Source organism: Palaemon carinicauda, chromosome 30 (genome assembly GCF_036898095.1).
Source record: "Palaemon carinicauda isolate YSFRI2023 chromosome 30, ASM3689809v2, whole genome shotgun sequence".
NCBI classification, from domain to species: Eukaryota; Metazoa; Arthropoda; class Malacostraca; order Decapoda; family Palaemonidae; genus Palaemon; species Palaemon carinicauda.
The window spans coordinates 56,981,433-56,996,703 of NC_090754.1; the positions used below are offsets into that span (position 1 = coordinate 56,981,433).

Sequence of the window (15,271 nt, forward strand, 5' to 3'; positions counted from 1 at the left end):
AATCAGTTATCGGTTCCTTCACCGCAGAACTTTACTTTGACAAAGGATGCTTTCCAATGTCCAACATGTCTGCTTCTGGCCTAGTAGTTAAAAGTATTTCCTCCAGTGGCAAATGATTATAACCTGCCTGAAGTTGGAAATTTTTTCTAACAGAAAGTACTCTCCAGTAAATAATTCTATTTGGTTAAAATTCTCTTTTGGACAAAGAGACATATCTAACAATATATAATTAATAAAATAAATACTATATTTTATTTCTGAAAATGGTGAATATTTGCCGAAGTACAAAATTCTGATGAGGAATGAGTTGGAAATTTTTCCTAAATAACAGAAAGTACTCTCCAGAAAATAATTCTATTTGGTTAAAATCCTCTTTTGGACAAAGAGAGATATCTAACAAAAGATATATAATTAATAAAATAAATACTATATTTCATTTCTGAAAATGGTGAATATTTGCCGAAGTACAAAATTCTGACGAGGAATGAGAATTGTCATATAGGAGATCAGGACTCATCTGTACATGTATAACGCAAATCCTTACATCCTGAATGCATTAATTAAATGATTGAATGTCTATCTATCTACCATGGCACTTCCTCAAATCTTGGGAGGTAGCCGACATAAATGAAAAAGAACAAAAGGGTATTTATTTTCTCATCATTTCTCCCTGCCTGACGAGGGAATCAGCCGAGTTTGGTTGGCACTGCTAGGGCGCCATAGTACGACTGTATATATAACTTTCAGTTGAATAGACAAATGATGTAATATTAACGATGGAGGGAATGCTTCAAATATATTTTGGGTTCTATACATCTTTAAAATAAAACACTGGTACATGATTTACAAATATTTCTTTGAAGGAATTTACGAAATGTCAGGGAAGTTTAAAACTTAATCTTTTTTATAAAATTTCCTACTTAACATAAAACACTTCTCCACTTAAACTTTACATAAAAAAAACACTATCAATATCAATTGATATCTCACAAAGACTGAACATTAGTGGAAATTCTTCCCTGCAAGCCAGCGTTTAGGAAGTTGAAATATGGATGTCTTTTAAGGTCACATTTCAGTTAAAAAGACAATGTTAGTTTACTGAAAAAACATAAAAAAAAATAACAGTAAATTTTATCCAAAAATGTCCAACAACTCAAATGAAATTTGAGAGGAGTGATTAATGAAACCAAGTTAAATTCCTCTTTTCGGTTGTGTACTCTTTGAGAGGAGTGATTAATGAAACCAAGTTAAATTCCTCTTTTCGGTTGTGTACTCTTTGAGAGGAGTGATTAATGAAACCAAGTTAAATTCCTCTTTTCGGTTGTGTACTCTTTGAGAGGAGTGATTAATGAAACCAAGTTAAATTCCTCTTTTCGCTTGTGTACTCTTTGAGAGGAGTGATTAATGAAACCAAGTTAAATTCCTCTTTTCGGTTGTGTACTCTTTGAGAGGAGTGATTAATGAAACCAAGTTAAATTCCTCTTTTCGGTTGTGTACTCTTTGAGAGGAGTGATTAATGAAACCAAGTTAAATTCCTCTTTTCGGTTGTGTACTCTTTGAGAGGAGTGATTAATGAAACCAAGTTAAATTCCTCTTTTCGGTTGTGTACTCTTTGAGAGGAGTGATTAATGAAACCAAGTTAAATTCCTCTTTTCGGTTGTGTACTCTTTGAGAGGAGTGATTAATGAAACCAAGTTAAATTCCTCTTTTCGGTTGTGTACTCTTTGAGAGGAGTGATTAATGAAACCAAGTTAAATTCCTCTTTTCGGTTGTGTACTCTTTGAGAGGAGTGATTAATGAAACCAAGTTAAATTCCTCTTTTCGGTTGTGTACTCTTTGAGAGGAGTGATTAATGAAACCAAGTTAAATTCCTCTTTTCGCTTGTGTACTCTTTGAGAGGAGTGATTAATGAAACCAAGTTAAATTCCTCTTTTCGCTTGTGTACTCTTTGAGAGGAGTGATTAATGAAACCAAGTTAAATTCCTCTTTACGGTTGTGGACTCTTTGAGAGGAGTGATTAATGAAACCAAGTTAAATTCCTCTTTTCGCTTGTGTACTCTTTGAGAGGAGTGATTAATGAAACCAAGTTAAATTCCTCTTTTCGCTTGTGTACTCTTTGAGAGGAGTGATTAATGAAACCAAGTTAAATTCCTCTTTACGGTTGTGTACTCTTTGAGAAGAGTGATTAATGAAACCAAGTTAAACTCCTCTTTATGGCTGTGTACTCTTTGAGAGGAGTGATTAATGAAACCAAGTTAAATTCCTCTTTTCGTTTGTGTACTCTAAAAGTAAAGCTTTCAGAAATCCTTATGTAAGCAAAACCATATTCCAAACAAACTATTTACTTTAGAGAAAAACCATTATGAAATATATCGTGCACACTGTCATGTCTGAAATTCTCTGTCCTGCAGAATAGTCGAGAGTAACGGCGGAGCTGTTTACATGAGCCGTCAACACGAGCGATCGACGTTGAACCGACGTTGTGTTAATCTTAGCCTCAAGACCCAGAGAAGATGATGACCACAATATGGAACCTCAACTAGTCTACATATTGCTTTGAATCGGGTATCATACATACATAAGAAACTGCTGGAACATCAGCACCCAAAAGATAAAAAGATACTTTATGCTTCATGGACGAAAGTTACGCATAACGTGAACACACCGACTTAGTAAGACGCGGAGCTCTTCAGATAGAAATAACCCTATAAAATATAATAGCAATGAAATAATTGCAATTTCACCAAAACTGCTATTTACTGATGCTCTTGTACATCATTTACTGGTATATTCAAAATTTACAATTGCCTACAAAATTTCATCTGTTCTCTGCTCTGCCTCGGGTATCCTAAGTATGAAATCTGAGCTTCAATATGAAGGATCTCGTTGTATCGAGTTAATTAAAATAAATTCATCCACACAAAAATATCTTTTTTTACAAATCAATAGTTTACACTGATTATAAAAACACTTATAAAACTAGCAATAAACAACTTCACCTATGTATCCCCAACAAAGGGCTGGCCGAACTTCACGGCGAGTCTGTTGCGCACCTTTCTCCGGGGCCTGTTATCGTTGCCGTTGGACTGCTGCACGTGCCGTTGGGTCTGTTGTGCATGGGGCCTTTCGGCATCGGCTGAACCCAAGCTTTGCCCTTCATTGGTTGATGATTGCCTCGTCATATCATCACAATTGCCGGGCTTAGGCTTACGTGGTGTACGATTACGGATGACCTGAGTGGGCACAAAAGCAGACTTCACGGGCGAGTCTTCTTTGTGAGCGTTAGTCTCCACACCTTGACATTGCGTTTGTTGAGGTGGCTTAAACATCGACAAAAGATCAGGACTCAAATGCGTCGCTAACGACTGATCCGGTACCTGTGGAGCGCATGCCATTGCCGCTCCTCTGAAGATGTCCTCCACCGACACCTCCGTTCTGCCATTATCGGACCTGCCGGAATCCTTCGCCGGGACGTGCGCTGCGTTAGATATCCCCGGACCCTGCACGGGCCACTTATCTAGGCGCTCGTTATCTTCCCTCTGAACTTGGGACCAAATATTCTCGTACAGACGGAGACCCTGCGGCTGCTGTGCAGTGATGGCTCTTCCCCTGCCCCTGCCTGGGTGTGGTGCCTGGCCATAGGCACTGCCCGGTTGTCTTCCAGGATTAGCAGGTATCGTAGGTATCGCTTCAGTCCCAAAACCATATTGTGGTGTGTATATAATGGTATTGCTCTCACAATCTACAACCTTAATGAAGTACTTAGGACGGATTAAACCCTGACTGTCGCCAGTGCAGGATATCAGCTGTTCATTGACACGGTAAAACCTGATGCCGTCTGCCAGCGCCTTTGTCACGTCTACAAAAATAAGAAGCTGGAATGCTTTGGGCCCTGGTTTGATCCTCGGAATATACGAAAAGCACAAGATACAATTGCGATTTGGCATTCTGCCTATACCTTGCTGGAGGATCTTGTTCCATGTGGCATAGTACGTTCCGAAGACGACGCAGTCGACTTCTCTGCCGGAGCGGATCTCGACCATTCCCTGTAACGGTAAACAGAGTCGTTAATACCTTCGATGATTGCAAACAGACTTTTTCTATTTAACAAACTAATCTAACACATGCAACAATGATATAACATATGCTTATAGAAAGAAACTGGCTTAGTTTATTTAATTCAGATACAGCACTGTTATTAGTAACTTTAACTCAGTTTATAAGGCCTTCAAAAATGTCTAATATTATACGGATTGTAATAGAATATCAAGAGGTGCATAGAATTAACTAAAAAACTCACTAACTCCATTTCTTCACTACTTTCATAAATTCTTTATAAAAACTCAAAGGTATTTTATACTATTCTGTTCAAATTGGGCACAAATCTGGAAACTTTGAATAAACTAAATATTTGTTTTTTCTTTATCAACAGTTGGAGAGAGAGAGAGAGAGAGAGAGAGAGAGAGAGAGAGAGAGAGAGAGAGAGAGAGAGAGAGAGAGAGAGATTCATCATACTATTTCAAGCTATCAAAAAATACAAAAGGGGGAGGGAGAGAGAGAGAGAGAGAGAGAGAGAGAGAGAGAGAGAGAGAGAGAGAGAAAGCTGAATAAATTGAAGAAAAGTAATCACCCATGAACAGCGTGCAACATTTTCTAGTAACAGATGACTGTCAACCTTGTTAAAGTCAAGATGTTTAGCTCAGTGATATTTTTAATACTATCACTTATAATAAACTACAATTAACCACTAACCATCTAAATACTTCAAAATTACCAAAAAAAAAAAAAAAATTTTAGTCTGTTTCACAAAAAACAAGCATATAACATAGAAAGAAAAGTCAGTAGCTACATTGCTAATAACTAGATGGAGTAATGAGAAAAGATTTAAATGATAACAAATGGGCTAAATCTTTAAAAAAATAAGCAAGCACACATCGAAGTTAATCCATCACTGGGGTCTGACAGTAGTGAATTTCTTGTCGTCCAGTGAGTAATGTAAAAGTGATTGATATATGGTGGGTGTAGATGCCTTATAAAAACAAATGCCATATCTCCTAACCCTTTTACCCCCGGGGTATTTGGAAATTTCCAACCCTTAACCCTCAGGGGGTTATTTTTTTCCCAGCACATTTTGCAGTATATTTTTTAAAAATTGCTCTAACAGCCTTAATTTTGGTCATAGAGAGGTCAGGTTGGTCTCATTTTCTTGGAAAATGCCTGAATTTTCTCAAAATATTATCAAAAAATATGAAAAACTAATTTTTATAGCATATTTTTGCAAGGACGTACCAGTACGTCCATGGGGGTAAAGGGATGGCTTTTGTGAAACGTACCAGTACGTCCTCTGTGGGTAAAAGGGCTAATATATGATTGCAGTTGGACTGGTGAACGCCAACGTGTCCCTTAAAACCACAGGAATAACAGGCACGAAGAGAATTGAACATTCCACAGCAAGTGCATGTGACCAGGTGAATGGGATCAAATAACAGAGGTGAAAGCAACAAGTCAACAACCTAAAGTAATCGTGGCAGCAATAAAGAATTGGCACAGTGAGACAGAAGACTCCTGCTAGAGAGGACCCAACGCTTCCTCTGTCAACTTATGACTATATTCTTGTTGAACCTCGCCCCTTTCTTCCTAGTATATCATAGACAAAACAAACCAGTGCGTTGTGCGGGCTCATGGAGCACAAATTGCGAGGTGATCAGGATGGAGAACTTCCGTGACACACAATTACTTGCATGCATTTCTTAATAATTTGTTAAAAAACAAACATGGACCCAACAAGCATAACAAAACCCTGTGAATACATCTAAGTAACACTTAAAAGAAAGTATGAAAAATCTAATCTGCTAGTTGGAGAATTTGAGTGGCTTCCTAGATTAGAAAACATTTTGTTGAGCCATCAACTTGCTAACATTCTAAATATATCTCACTTGTAGAGTTGAATATATTGGCTCCATTCAGGGATACTGTACGGGCCTTATGATCACTAATGGAAATCAACAGGCCTAATCTTAGTTGACTGCCAATTGAGCTATTAGATATAAGATACTGGATGATATATATGTTTATACATTCTAGCTATAGAGGTGTGGATTCAAATCTGTTTGGCTCACCTCAAACATCCTTAAACTCAAGACTGAAACATCGCTTTGATGTGGTTTCCAGAAAAACTCTCGCAAAAATAACTAATTTCACATTATTCTTTCAGCAGAAATATAGACATAATTGTCTAATACATATCTTTCAATATCAAAATAAAAAAATTGAAAAAAATTACAACTTCCTACTAGACATATCACCTTCACCAATACTTGGAAGAAAATTTTAACTTGACACAGCAGACTCGTATATCCTGATTCTAGCTATTCAGACAACTCAAGCTAAAAGAATTTTGAAAATTGAGAAGTAAATTAACTATTCTATAGATTTGGTAAGCATATCAAGGGTGTAAAACCTTGTCCTCAACCCCTTGATTCGATTCCCTGCCACTTAATTGCTACTAATCTGATTATTTCTTGGGAAATAAATATGGAAGCAGCTATACAGCAGTTATCTAGCAGAAATGTCACAAGTGAACAGCACTCCTCAATGCTTTGTACATACTTTAATAAAATATTATTATCAATATTACTAGCTATGTTACAACCCTAGTTGGAAAAGCAGGAAGCTATAAGACCAACAATATGACCAATGGCTCCAAACAGGGAAAAATTGCCCAAAGAGGAGGGGAAATAAGGAAACAAATAAACTACAATACTAGAGAAGTAATGAATAATTAAAATAATGTCTTAAGATACTGCTTCACAATTATTTGTGCAACATACTACAACTGTACTTGTTAGTCATTGTATTCCAGTTTTCTACACGAAAAGAGCATCAGATGTACAATATATTGCTAACTTAGCGTAAGAAACACGTCACTTGAAGCGTTATAAACAATGGAAGTTAACAGCTCATGTCACTTGAAGCATTATAAACATTGGAAGTTAACAGCTCATGTCACTTGAAGCATTATAAACAATGGAAGTTAACAGCTCATTCTTATAATCTGCGAGTACGCACAGTAAATTTTGTCTAAAAAGGTTGTATTCTTATTGGTAGAAAGAAAAATTATTAGGATCATTACTAGTCAAGCTACAACCTTCATTGGAAATGCAGACTGCTGCAGGCTCAGGGGCTCCAACAAGGAAAGTAGACTCATGGAGTATATAATAGTCTAGCCACTATTGGCAGAGGAGACATTATTAGGATCATTACTAGCCAAGCTACAACCTTTAATACAAATGCAAACTGCCGCAAGCTCAAGGGCTCCAATAAGGGAAAGTATCCTCACGGAATATATAATAGTCTAGCCACTATTGGTAGAGGAGACAATTTATTAGGGTCATTACAAGAGATGGGGTACTAGCAGTAGCAGAGGAAAAATGAAACATGGTGATTGAATCAAGAGGTGCAAATAGGTGTTAAGAAGAAGTCAAGCTAGAAGGAGGTGGTATTAGAGGAAGAGGTTATAGCCTTCTGGTAGCATTGTAAACATTATGGAGGTTGTCTGAGGAAAGAACTGCAATTGATTTTAGTCTTCTGAAAGCATTCTTAACGTTGTAGAGGCTGTGTATTAAGTGCAACATTCATTGAAAAAGCAGAATGATGCAGAATCCAGGGCTCCAACAAGGAAAGTAGGCTCATGAAGTAAAAAAACGTCTAGCCTGGCCTTATCAAATACTTAGCCCTCTACAGATTATCAAGCGATGAATGAACCGTAGGTAAGTTTTGTTTACCTACCACACGCTAACTATGAAATTCTAAGGATGGTTGAGTAAATATAATGTTTCTTATTTTTCAATAAGACTAGTAGGCTAATTTTAACTATCCTAATACCAAGGAATCTATTTTAACCCTTTTACCCCCAAAGGACGTACTGGTACGTTTCACAAAAGCCATCCCTTTACCCCCATGGACGTACCGGTACGTCCTTGCAAAAAAATGCTATAAAAATTATTTTTTTCATATTTTTGATAATTTTTTGAGAAAATTCAGACATTTTCCAAGAGAATGAGACCAACCTGACCTCTCTATGACAAAAATTAAGGCTGTTAGAGCAATTTAAAAGGAATATACACCAAAATGTGCTGGGAAAAAAGTAACCCCTTGGGGGTTAAGGGTTGGAAATTTCCAAAAAGCCTGGGGGTAAAAGGGTTAAAAAGTTTAAAAAAAAAAAGAGGAAAACGTAGAAACCTTTGATACATCTGAGACAGTTTGGGATTAGACACAGAAATACAGACCTAAAAAGAAATACTATGGAACCTATTGCTTGGCCCTCCCTAGTCCTAGCTTAAGATAGAGAAGGGGCTTGGGCACTGATGATATGTATATGTGGTCAGTCTCTACTCTCTAGGGCATTGTCATTGTCCCTCGCCTCTGCCATTCATGAGCAGCCTTTAACCCACGAACGAACATGTATACTATGAATGCAAAAAACAACAAACTTTACTTCATTTATTCATGAAAAGCAACCAGTGTTCTTTACTGACTACTTCCACCTTCTCAACAAAGTAGAAACTGCAAACAAATGTCAAGGGAGGATAAGAACACTTGTGAGAAATCACCAATTTAAATTTACAAACAAAAATATCTTGGTACTTGGCAAGCAGTTCGTTATTATCATCTATCCTATGGTATCCACTACTCTGGTGTAATTGGAATTTCTCTGAAGTTCCATCAAACGTATCAGTCTTCTGGATGGCCTATTTGTCCTTGAACTGGGTTTAGAATAAACAAAGGAGACCCTTCAAAGAGATTTTCCAAGAAGTAAAGGACAAGCAGCAGATCACAGAAAATGTTGTTAATGATCTAATATACGTAGCACCAATGTTTGCCACACATAAAACTAATAAATGGAAAAGGAATTTAAATCGGTCAGTCGTGTTGTTAAGACCTATGTCACGCAACTTGACTACATCCTTGAGGAAGTATCCCAAGAAACCTAAAAAGTACCACACTCAAGATGAAAGCAGAGAGCTAAGGGGAATTCGCTGGGTAATGGGTGGATGATATTAAGCTATAATGGAGAGTGGTCATTAGACCTTCTTTAAGAAGCCATCTTGCATCCAATATTTCAATGCTACTACCTCCACAACTAGGCCTTCAGTGCTCTAGAACTGTTATAAAGCTTAATGTGAGATATCATTCCTAGGACAATGAAGAGCTACAGTATTCTTTGACAATCGAAGAATGTAGTGCAGTGTTCTTTAGACAGACAGCCTTTCAAACAAGCTTTTCAAAATACCCCACCAACATAAAACATAAATAACAGTACAAGTTTCCTGAGAAAGAACACAAAAGCAAAACACTTTTCAGTCATGTCTTTATACAAACATACTTTTCAACTATCGGAAATTGTCTGTTAGGAGAAACTAAAATGAATAAAAGGGATGGTTTACAAACGAAATACATAAAAAAGGATAATCATTCTTTTTTCATCAATGTAAGATGTCTCAAAATCCTTAATGTTCAAGCACAAAAGCAAACTCTTTTTAGACAAAGTATTTTAAAACCTGTATGTCCCTAATACTTTGTATAATTCTGATTAGTATGTCTTTTCTTAGAAAGGGAATACTGTTACTATAAAAGGTCAACAAATTAAAATAAGAAAAAGGTTTTAAAGTTTGCACTTCTGCCAAATGTAAATCTCTGATTGTAGGTACCTAAGTCACGATGTTTTGGTTACTTGATAATCTTTAACTAAGCCAGCCAGCCAAAGAAATACTACTCATGGGGGGGGATTAAATAATACTGCACTGAATCAAATGGAAAATAGCCCTAAAAAAATGTACACCCCTTTAAAAGAGTTGCTTTATACCCTTCTGCTTGGAGAAGGGAACATCTACGTAGGAAAATTACGAGAGAACAATCATGTCTACGTTAAACAGACGCTAAAATGAAAATGGAAAGATGAATTACAATGGTATGTTAAATAGAGCTAAAATGAAAACGGAAAGAGAGGGACTTTAATGGTACGTTAAAAAGACGCAAAAATGGAAAGAGAAAGACTTCAAAGGTACAGTCCATTAAATAGACGCTAAAATGAAAAGAGAAAGAGAGGGACTTCAACGATACGTTAAATAGACACTAAAATGAAAATGGGAAGAAATGGACTTCAATGGTACAGTACATTAAATAAACACTAAAATGAAAAGAGAAAGAGAGGGACTTCAACGATACGTTAAATCGACACTAAAATGAAAATGGAAAGAGAAGGATTTCAATGGTACACCTCAAAAGGACCTAAAGGACCTAGATCAAAAGAAGTGAATGACAATCAAAAGGCATTCTTCAGTACAGGTTTTTGTAACAATAATCAAAGAGCAAATGAATTAATTGGTAAAAAAAAAAAACGATACCTGTCGACCAGAATGATTTAACTCTGTCTTTACTTCTAATCCACCATTTGCAATGTCTGGACAACGTGTTTTAGTCTGTGAACTCACATAAAGAGCCGACGGACTTGGCAACTGATTGGGGTCTGGAGGCTGAGGGCTTGCAACGTCATACCCTGGGTTGTTCTTTGGAGGCTGAAAGCAAAGAGTAAAGTACTTAACTTACATACATACATATACCAAGGCACTTCCCCCAATTTTGGGGGGTAGCCGACATCAACAAATGAAACAAAAACAAAAAGGGGACCTCTACTCTCTACGTTCCTCCCAGCCTAACAAGGGACTCAACCGAGTTCAGCTGGTACTGCTAGGGTGCCACAGCCCACTCTCCCACATTATCCACCACAGATGAAGCTTCATAATGCTGAATCCCCTACTGCTGCTACCTCCGCGGTCATCTAAGGCATCGGAGGCAGCAGCAGGTTACTTAACTTAGGAATAGAAAAAAAATAAAGAATACAGTAAGTCCTCAACTCACAAAGATTCGGAGATACAAACACACATCCAACTGATATAAAGCTGAGATATTGTAACAAAAGTTCTGACCAGCCTTTACATTCAGATCTCCCCGGACAGTTCCATCCTGTTCGTAATATTATACCCAATCTTTTTCAACTACCTGATTAGGAAGATCATTCCAGAACTTGGTCATAGCTGTAATAAAACTTCTAGAATACTGTGTAGTATTGAGCCTCATGATGGAGAAGGCCTGACTATCAGATTTAACTGCATGCCTATAGTCAACTCTTTTTAGCGAGGCAGATTTGCACCGACTCGCAGCGGTGCCCTTCTAGCTCGGAAAAGTTTCCTGCTATCTGATTGGTTAGAATTATCTTCTCTAACCAATAAGCGAGCAGTAAACTTTTCCGAGCTAAAGGGGCACCCTTGTGAGTCGGTGCAAATCTGCCTCGCTAAAAAGAGTTGACTATAGGCATGCAGTTAAATCTAATAGTCAGGCCTTCTCCAACATGGGGCTCAATACTACACAGTATTCTAGAAGTTTTATTCCAGCTATGACCAAGTTGTGGAATGATCTTCCTAATCAGGTAGTTGAATCGGTAGAACTTCAAGTTGCAGAAAATGTTTTTATGTGGAACAGGCTGACATAGGTCTTTCATAGTTTATATATTATGAAATATCTATTTCGATGTTGTTACTGTTTTTAAAATATTTTATTGTTAATTTTTTCTCTTATCATTTATCTATTTCTTTATTTCATCTCCTTACCAGGGTATTTTTCCCTGTTGGAGCCCTTGGGCTTAAAGCATCTTGCTTCTCTAACTAGGGTTGTAGCTTAGATAATAATAATAATATAAAATACTATAATAAAGCAATATTATTTAATTCAAATAAGTAAGCAAGATGACATTTGCAATACGTAACGAGACTATTTGTTGACTTTAGCAGCTGAAAATCATACGCATGCGAGTTAAGTGAAGTCTACCCTAGGCCATAATTTAATAAAATTTGACTTACAAACAGCATCTTGGAACCTATTTTGTAAGCCGAGGACTTTCTGTAATGCTGTTGCTGTCTCTCTTCAATACTTTTATACGGATTCCATAAAGGATTTTACCTTGTAAATATTTTGATCAATATCGTTGAGGATAATAACTGTCTCTTCAATACTTTTATACGGATTCCACAAAGGATTTTAACTTGTAAATATTTTGATCAATATTGTTGAGGATAATAACTGTCTCTCTTCAATACTTTTATACGGATTCCATAAAGGATTTTAACTTGTAAATATTTTGATCAATATCGTTGAGGATAATAACTGTCTCTCTTCAATACTTTTATACGGATTCCATAAAGGATTTTAACTTGTAAATATTTTGATCAAAATTGTTGAGGATAATAACTGTCTCTCTTCAATACTTTTATACGGATTCCATAAAGGATTTTAACTTGTAAATATTTTGATCAAAATTGTTGAGGATAATAACTGTCTCTCTTCAATACTTTTATACGGATTCCATAAAGGATTTTAACTTGTAAATATTTTGATCAAAATTGTTGAGGATAATAACTGTCTCTCTTCAATACTTTTAAACGGATTCCATAAAGGATTTTAACTTGTAAATATTTTGATTAAAATTGTTGAGGATAATAACTGTCTCTCTTCAATACTTTTATACGGATTCCACAAAGGATTTTAACTTGTAAATATTTGATCAAAAATTGTTGAGGATAATAACTGTCTCTCTTCAATACTTTTATACGGATTCCATAAAGGATTTTAACTTGTAAAAATTTTGATCAAAAATTGTTGAGGATAATAACTGTCTCTCTTCAACACTTTTATACGGATTCCATAAAGGATTTTAACTTATAAAAATTTTGATCAAAATTGTTGAGGATAATAACTGTCTCTCTTCAACACTTTTATACGGATTCCATAAAGGATTTTAACTTATAAAAATTTTGATCAAAATTGTTGAGGATAATAACTGTCTCTCTTCAATACTTTTATACGGATTCCATAAAGGATTTTAACTTGTAAAAATTTTGATCAAAATTGTTGAGGATAATAACTGTCTCTCTTCAGTACTTTTATACGGATTCCATAAAGGATTTTAACTTGTAAATATTTTGATCAATATTGTTGAGGATAATAACTGTCTCTCTTCAATACTTTTATACGGATTCCATAAAGGATTTTAACTTCTAAATATTTTGATCAAAATTGCTGAGGATAATAACTATCTCTCTTCAATACTTTTATACGGATTCCATAAAGGATTTTAACTTATAAATATCTAGATCAATATTGTTGTTGATAATAACTTTCTCTCTTCAGTACTTTTATACGGATTCCATAAAGGATTTTAACTTGTAAATATTTTGATCAATATTGTTGAGGATAATAACTGTCTCTCTTCAATACTTTTATACAGATTCCACAAAGGATTTTAACTTGTAAAAATCTTGTTCAAAATTGTTGAGGATAATAACTGTCTCTCTTCAATACTTTTATACGGATTCCATAAAGGATTTTAACTTGTAAAAATTTTGATCAAAAATTGTTGAGGATAATAACTGTCTCTCTTCAATACTTTTATACGGATTCCATAAAGGATTTTAACTTGTAAATATTTTGATCAAAATTGTTGAGGATAATAACTGTCTCTCTTCAATACTTTTATACGGATTCCATAAAGGATTTTAACTTGTAAATATTTTGATCAAAATTGTCGAGGATAATAACTATCTCTCTTCAATACTTTTAAACGGATTCCATAAAGGATTTTAACTTGTAAAAATTTTGATCAAAAATTGTTGAGGATAATAACTGTCTCTCTTCAATACTTTTATACGGATTCCATAAAGGATTTTAACTTGTAAAAATTTTGATCAAAAATTGTTGAGGATAATAACTGTCTCTCTTCAATACTTTTATACGGATTCCATAAAGGATTTTAACTTGTAAATATTTTGATCAAAATTGTTGAGGATAATAACTGTCTCTCTTCAATACTTTTATACGGATTCCATAAAGGATTTCAACTTGTAAATATTTTGATCAAAATTGTCGAGGATAATAACTATCTCTCTTCAATACTTTTAAACGGATTCCATAAAGGATTTTAACTTGTAAATATTTTGAACAATATCGTTGAGAATAATACTTACCGTACAGTTGTAGCCCTGGTTTTTGTTGACGCTGCCCTGAGGAGGCTGATATGGCGTGGTTTGCTGACTAGGGTGTGGCGAATAGCCTTGTTTCTCCGGGCGTTGTTGATTCTGATGATTGTAGTGATGGTTTTGGTCCTGACGATTATTCTTCCACACGTCAGGTTTGGGCTCCTCAGACTGAAAGGAACATTGGGATTCTATTATGGTTGACATTACCTTTAATATATTCTCATCTCTAAAATTTAATCTATCTTAAAGGAGCTTTGGGATTCTATTATGGGAGACATTACCTTTAATACATTCTCATCTCTAAAATTTAATCTATCTTAAAGGAGTACTGTATTAGCATTCTGTTATGTGAGACATTACCTAATATATAAACGTGAGACATTACCTCTAACATATAATCATCTTTACTTAATGTATCATAAAGGAGTATTGAGATTCTAATATGAGAAAGATTACCTCTAATATATACTCATCTTAAATAAAGGAGTATTGTGATTCTAATATGAGAAAGATTACCTCTAACATATACTCATCTTTAACATCTAATCAATCTTAAATTATAACAGCTGCCCTACAATACTAAATAAACTGTGGCATTCAACCTTTCCATTTCCATTGGCTTCGCCAGTGGAAAAATATCGATTTCCATGCGACAAGTTGATCAGAGAGGCCGAATGGAGTCTGTAGCAACGTTTAGCCGTCGCCGGTCCAGCGAGAGTTAAGCCTTCTTCAAACGCTTCGTCAAACAATATATCATACATGACGTCTGTTTCCTTGTCCGCTAGATGTATACCTAGGAGTATCACACGGATGTAGTTGATGAATATCATACATACATTTATGGCAACAAAAACCCTAACAATGTAAATAATATTTCTCTATGTCAAACGTTATGTGACAAACAGGCTTTTATAGCCTAAAATATAAAAGATAGGTATGAGACTATATTAGCAGTAAGACACAAGCCTTTCTAAGTTGCAAAAGGAAAGACAATTTTCTGTAGCAAACTTTATGTGACAAATTATAGCTTTTATAGCCTAAAAATTAAAAAACAGGAATGAAACTATATTAGCAGTAACACACAAGCCTTTCTAACTTGCAAAAGGAAAGACACTTTTCTATATCGAACCTTATGTGACAAATTGTAGCTTTTATAGCCTAAAAAATGAAAAAAAAACCAT

General features: G+C 35.4%; 1 protein-coding gene across 2 annotated transcripts in view; it reads right to left on the reverse strand.

Moving 5' to 3' along the window:
- Window positions 1-323: 323 nt before the first annotated feature.
- LOC137623151 (5'-3' exoribonuclease 1-like) overlaps window positions 324-15,271 on the reverse strand; it is a 52,214-nt gene continuing 37,266 nt past the window's right edge. Inside the window, exons 17-20 of one of the 2 annotated variants that reach the window (XM_068353839.1) lie at window positions 14,693-14,883; window positions 14,079-14,258; window positions 10,494-10,577; window positions 324-4,046 (exon numbers count right to left, since the gene is read on the reverse strand). In XM_068353839.1, the coding sequence (XP_068209940.1) occupies window positions 3,000-4,046; window positions 10,494-10,577; window positions 14,079-14,258; window positions 14,693-14,883 (1,502 nt within the window). In that variant the 3' untranslated portion in view covers window positions 324-2,999. Of the gene's footprint in view, window positions 4,047-10,406; window positions 10,578-14,078; window positions 14,259-14,692; window positions 14,884-15,271 lie in introns of both variants that reach the window. The other variant, XM_068353838.1, reaches the window with a different exon arrangement.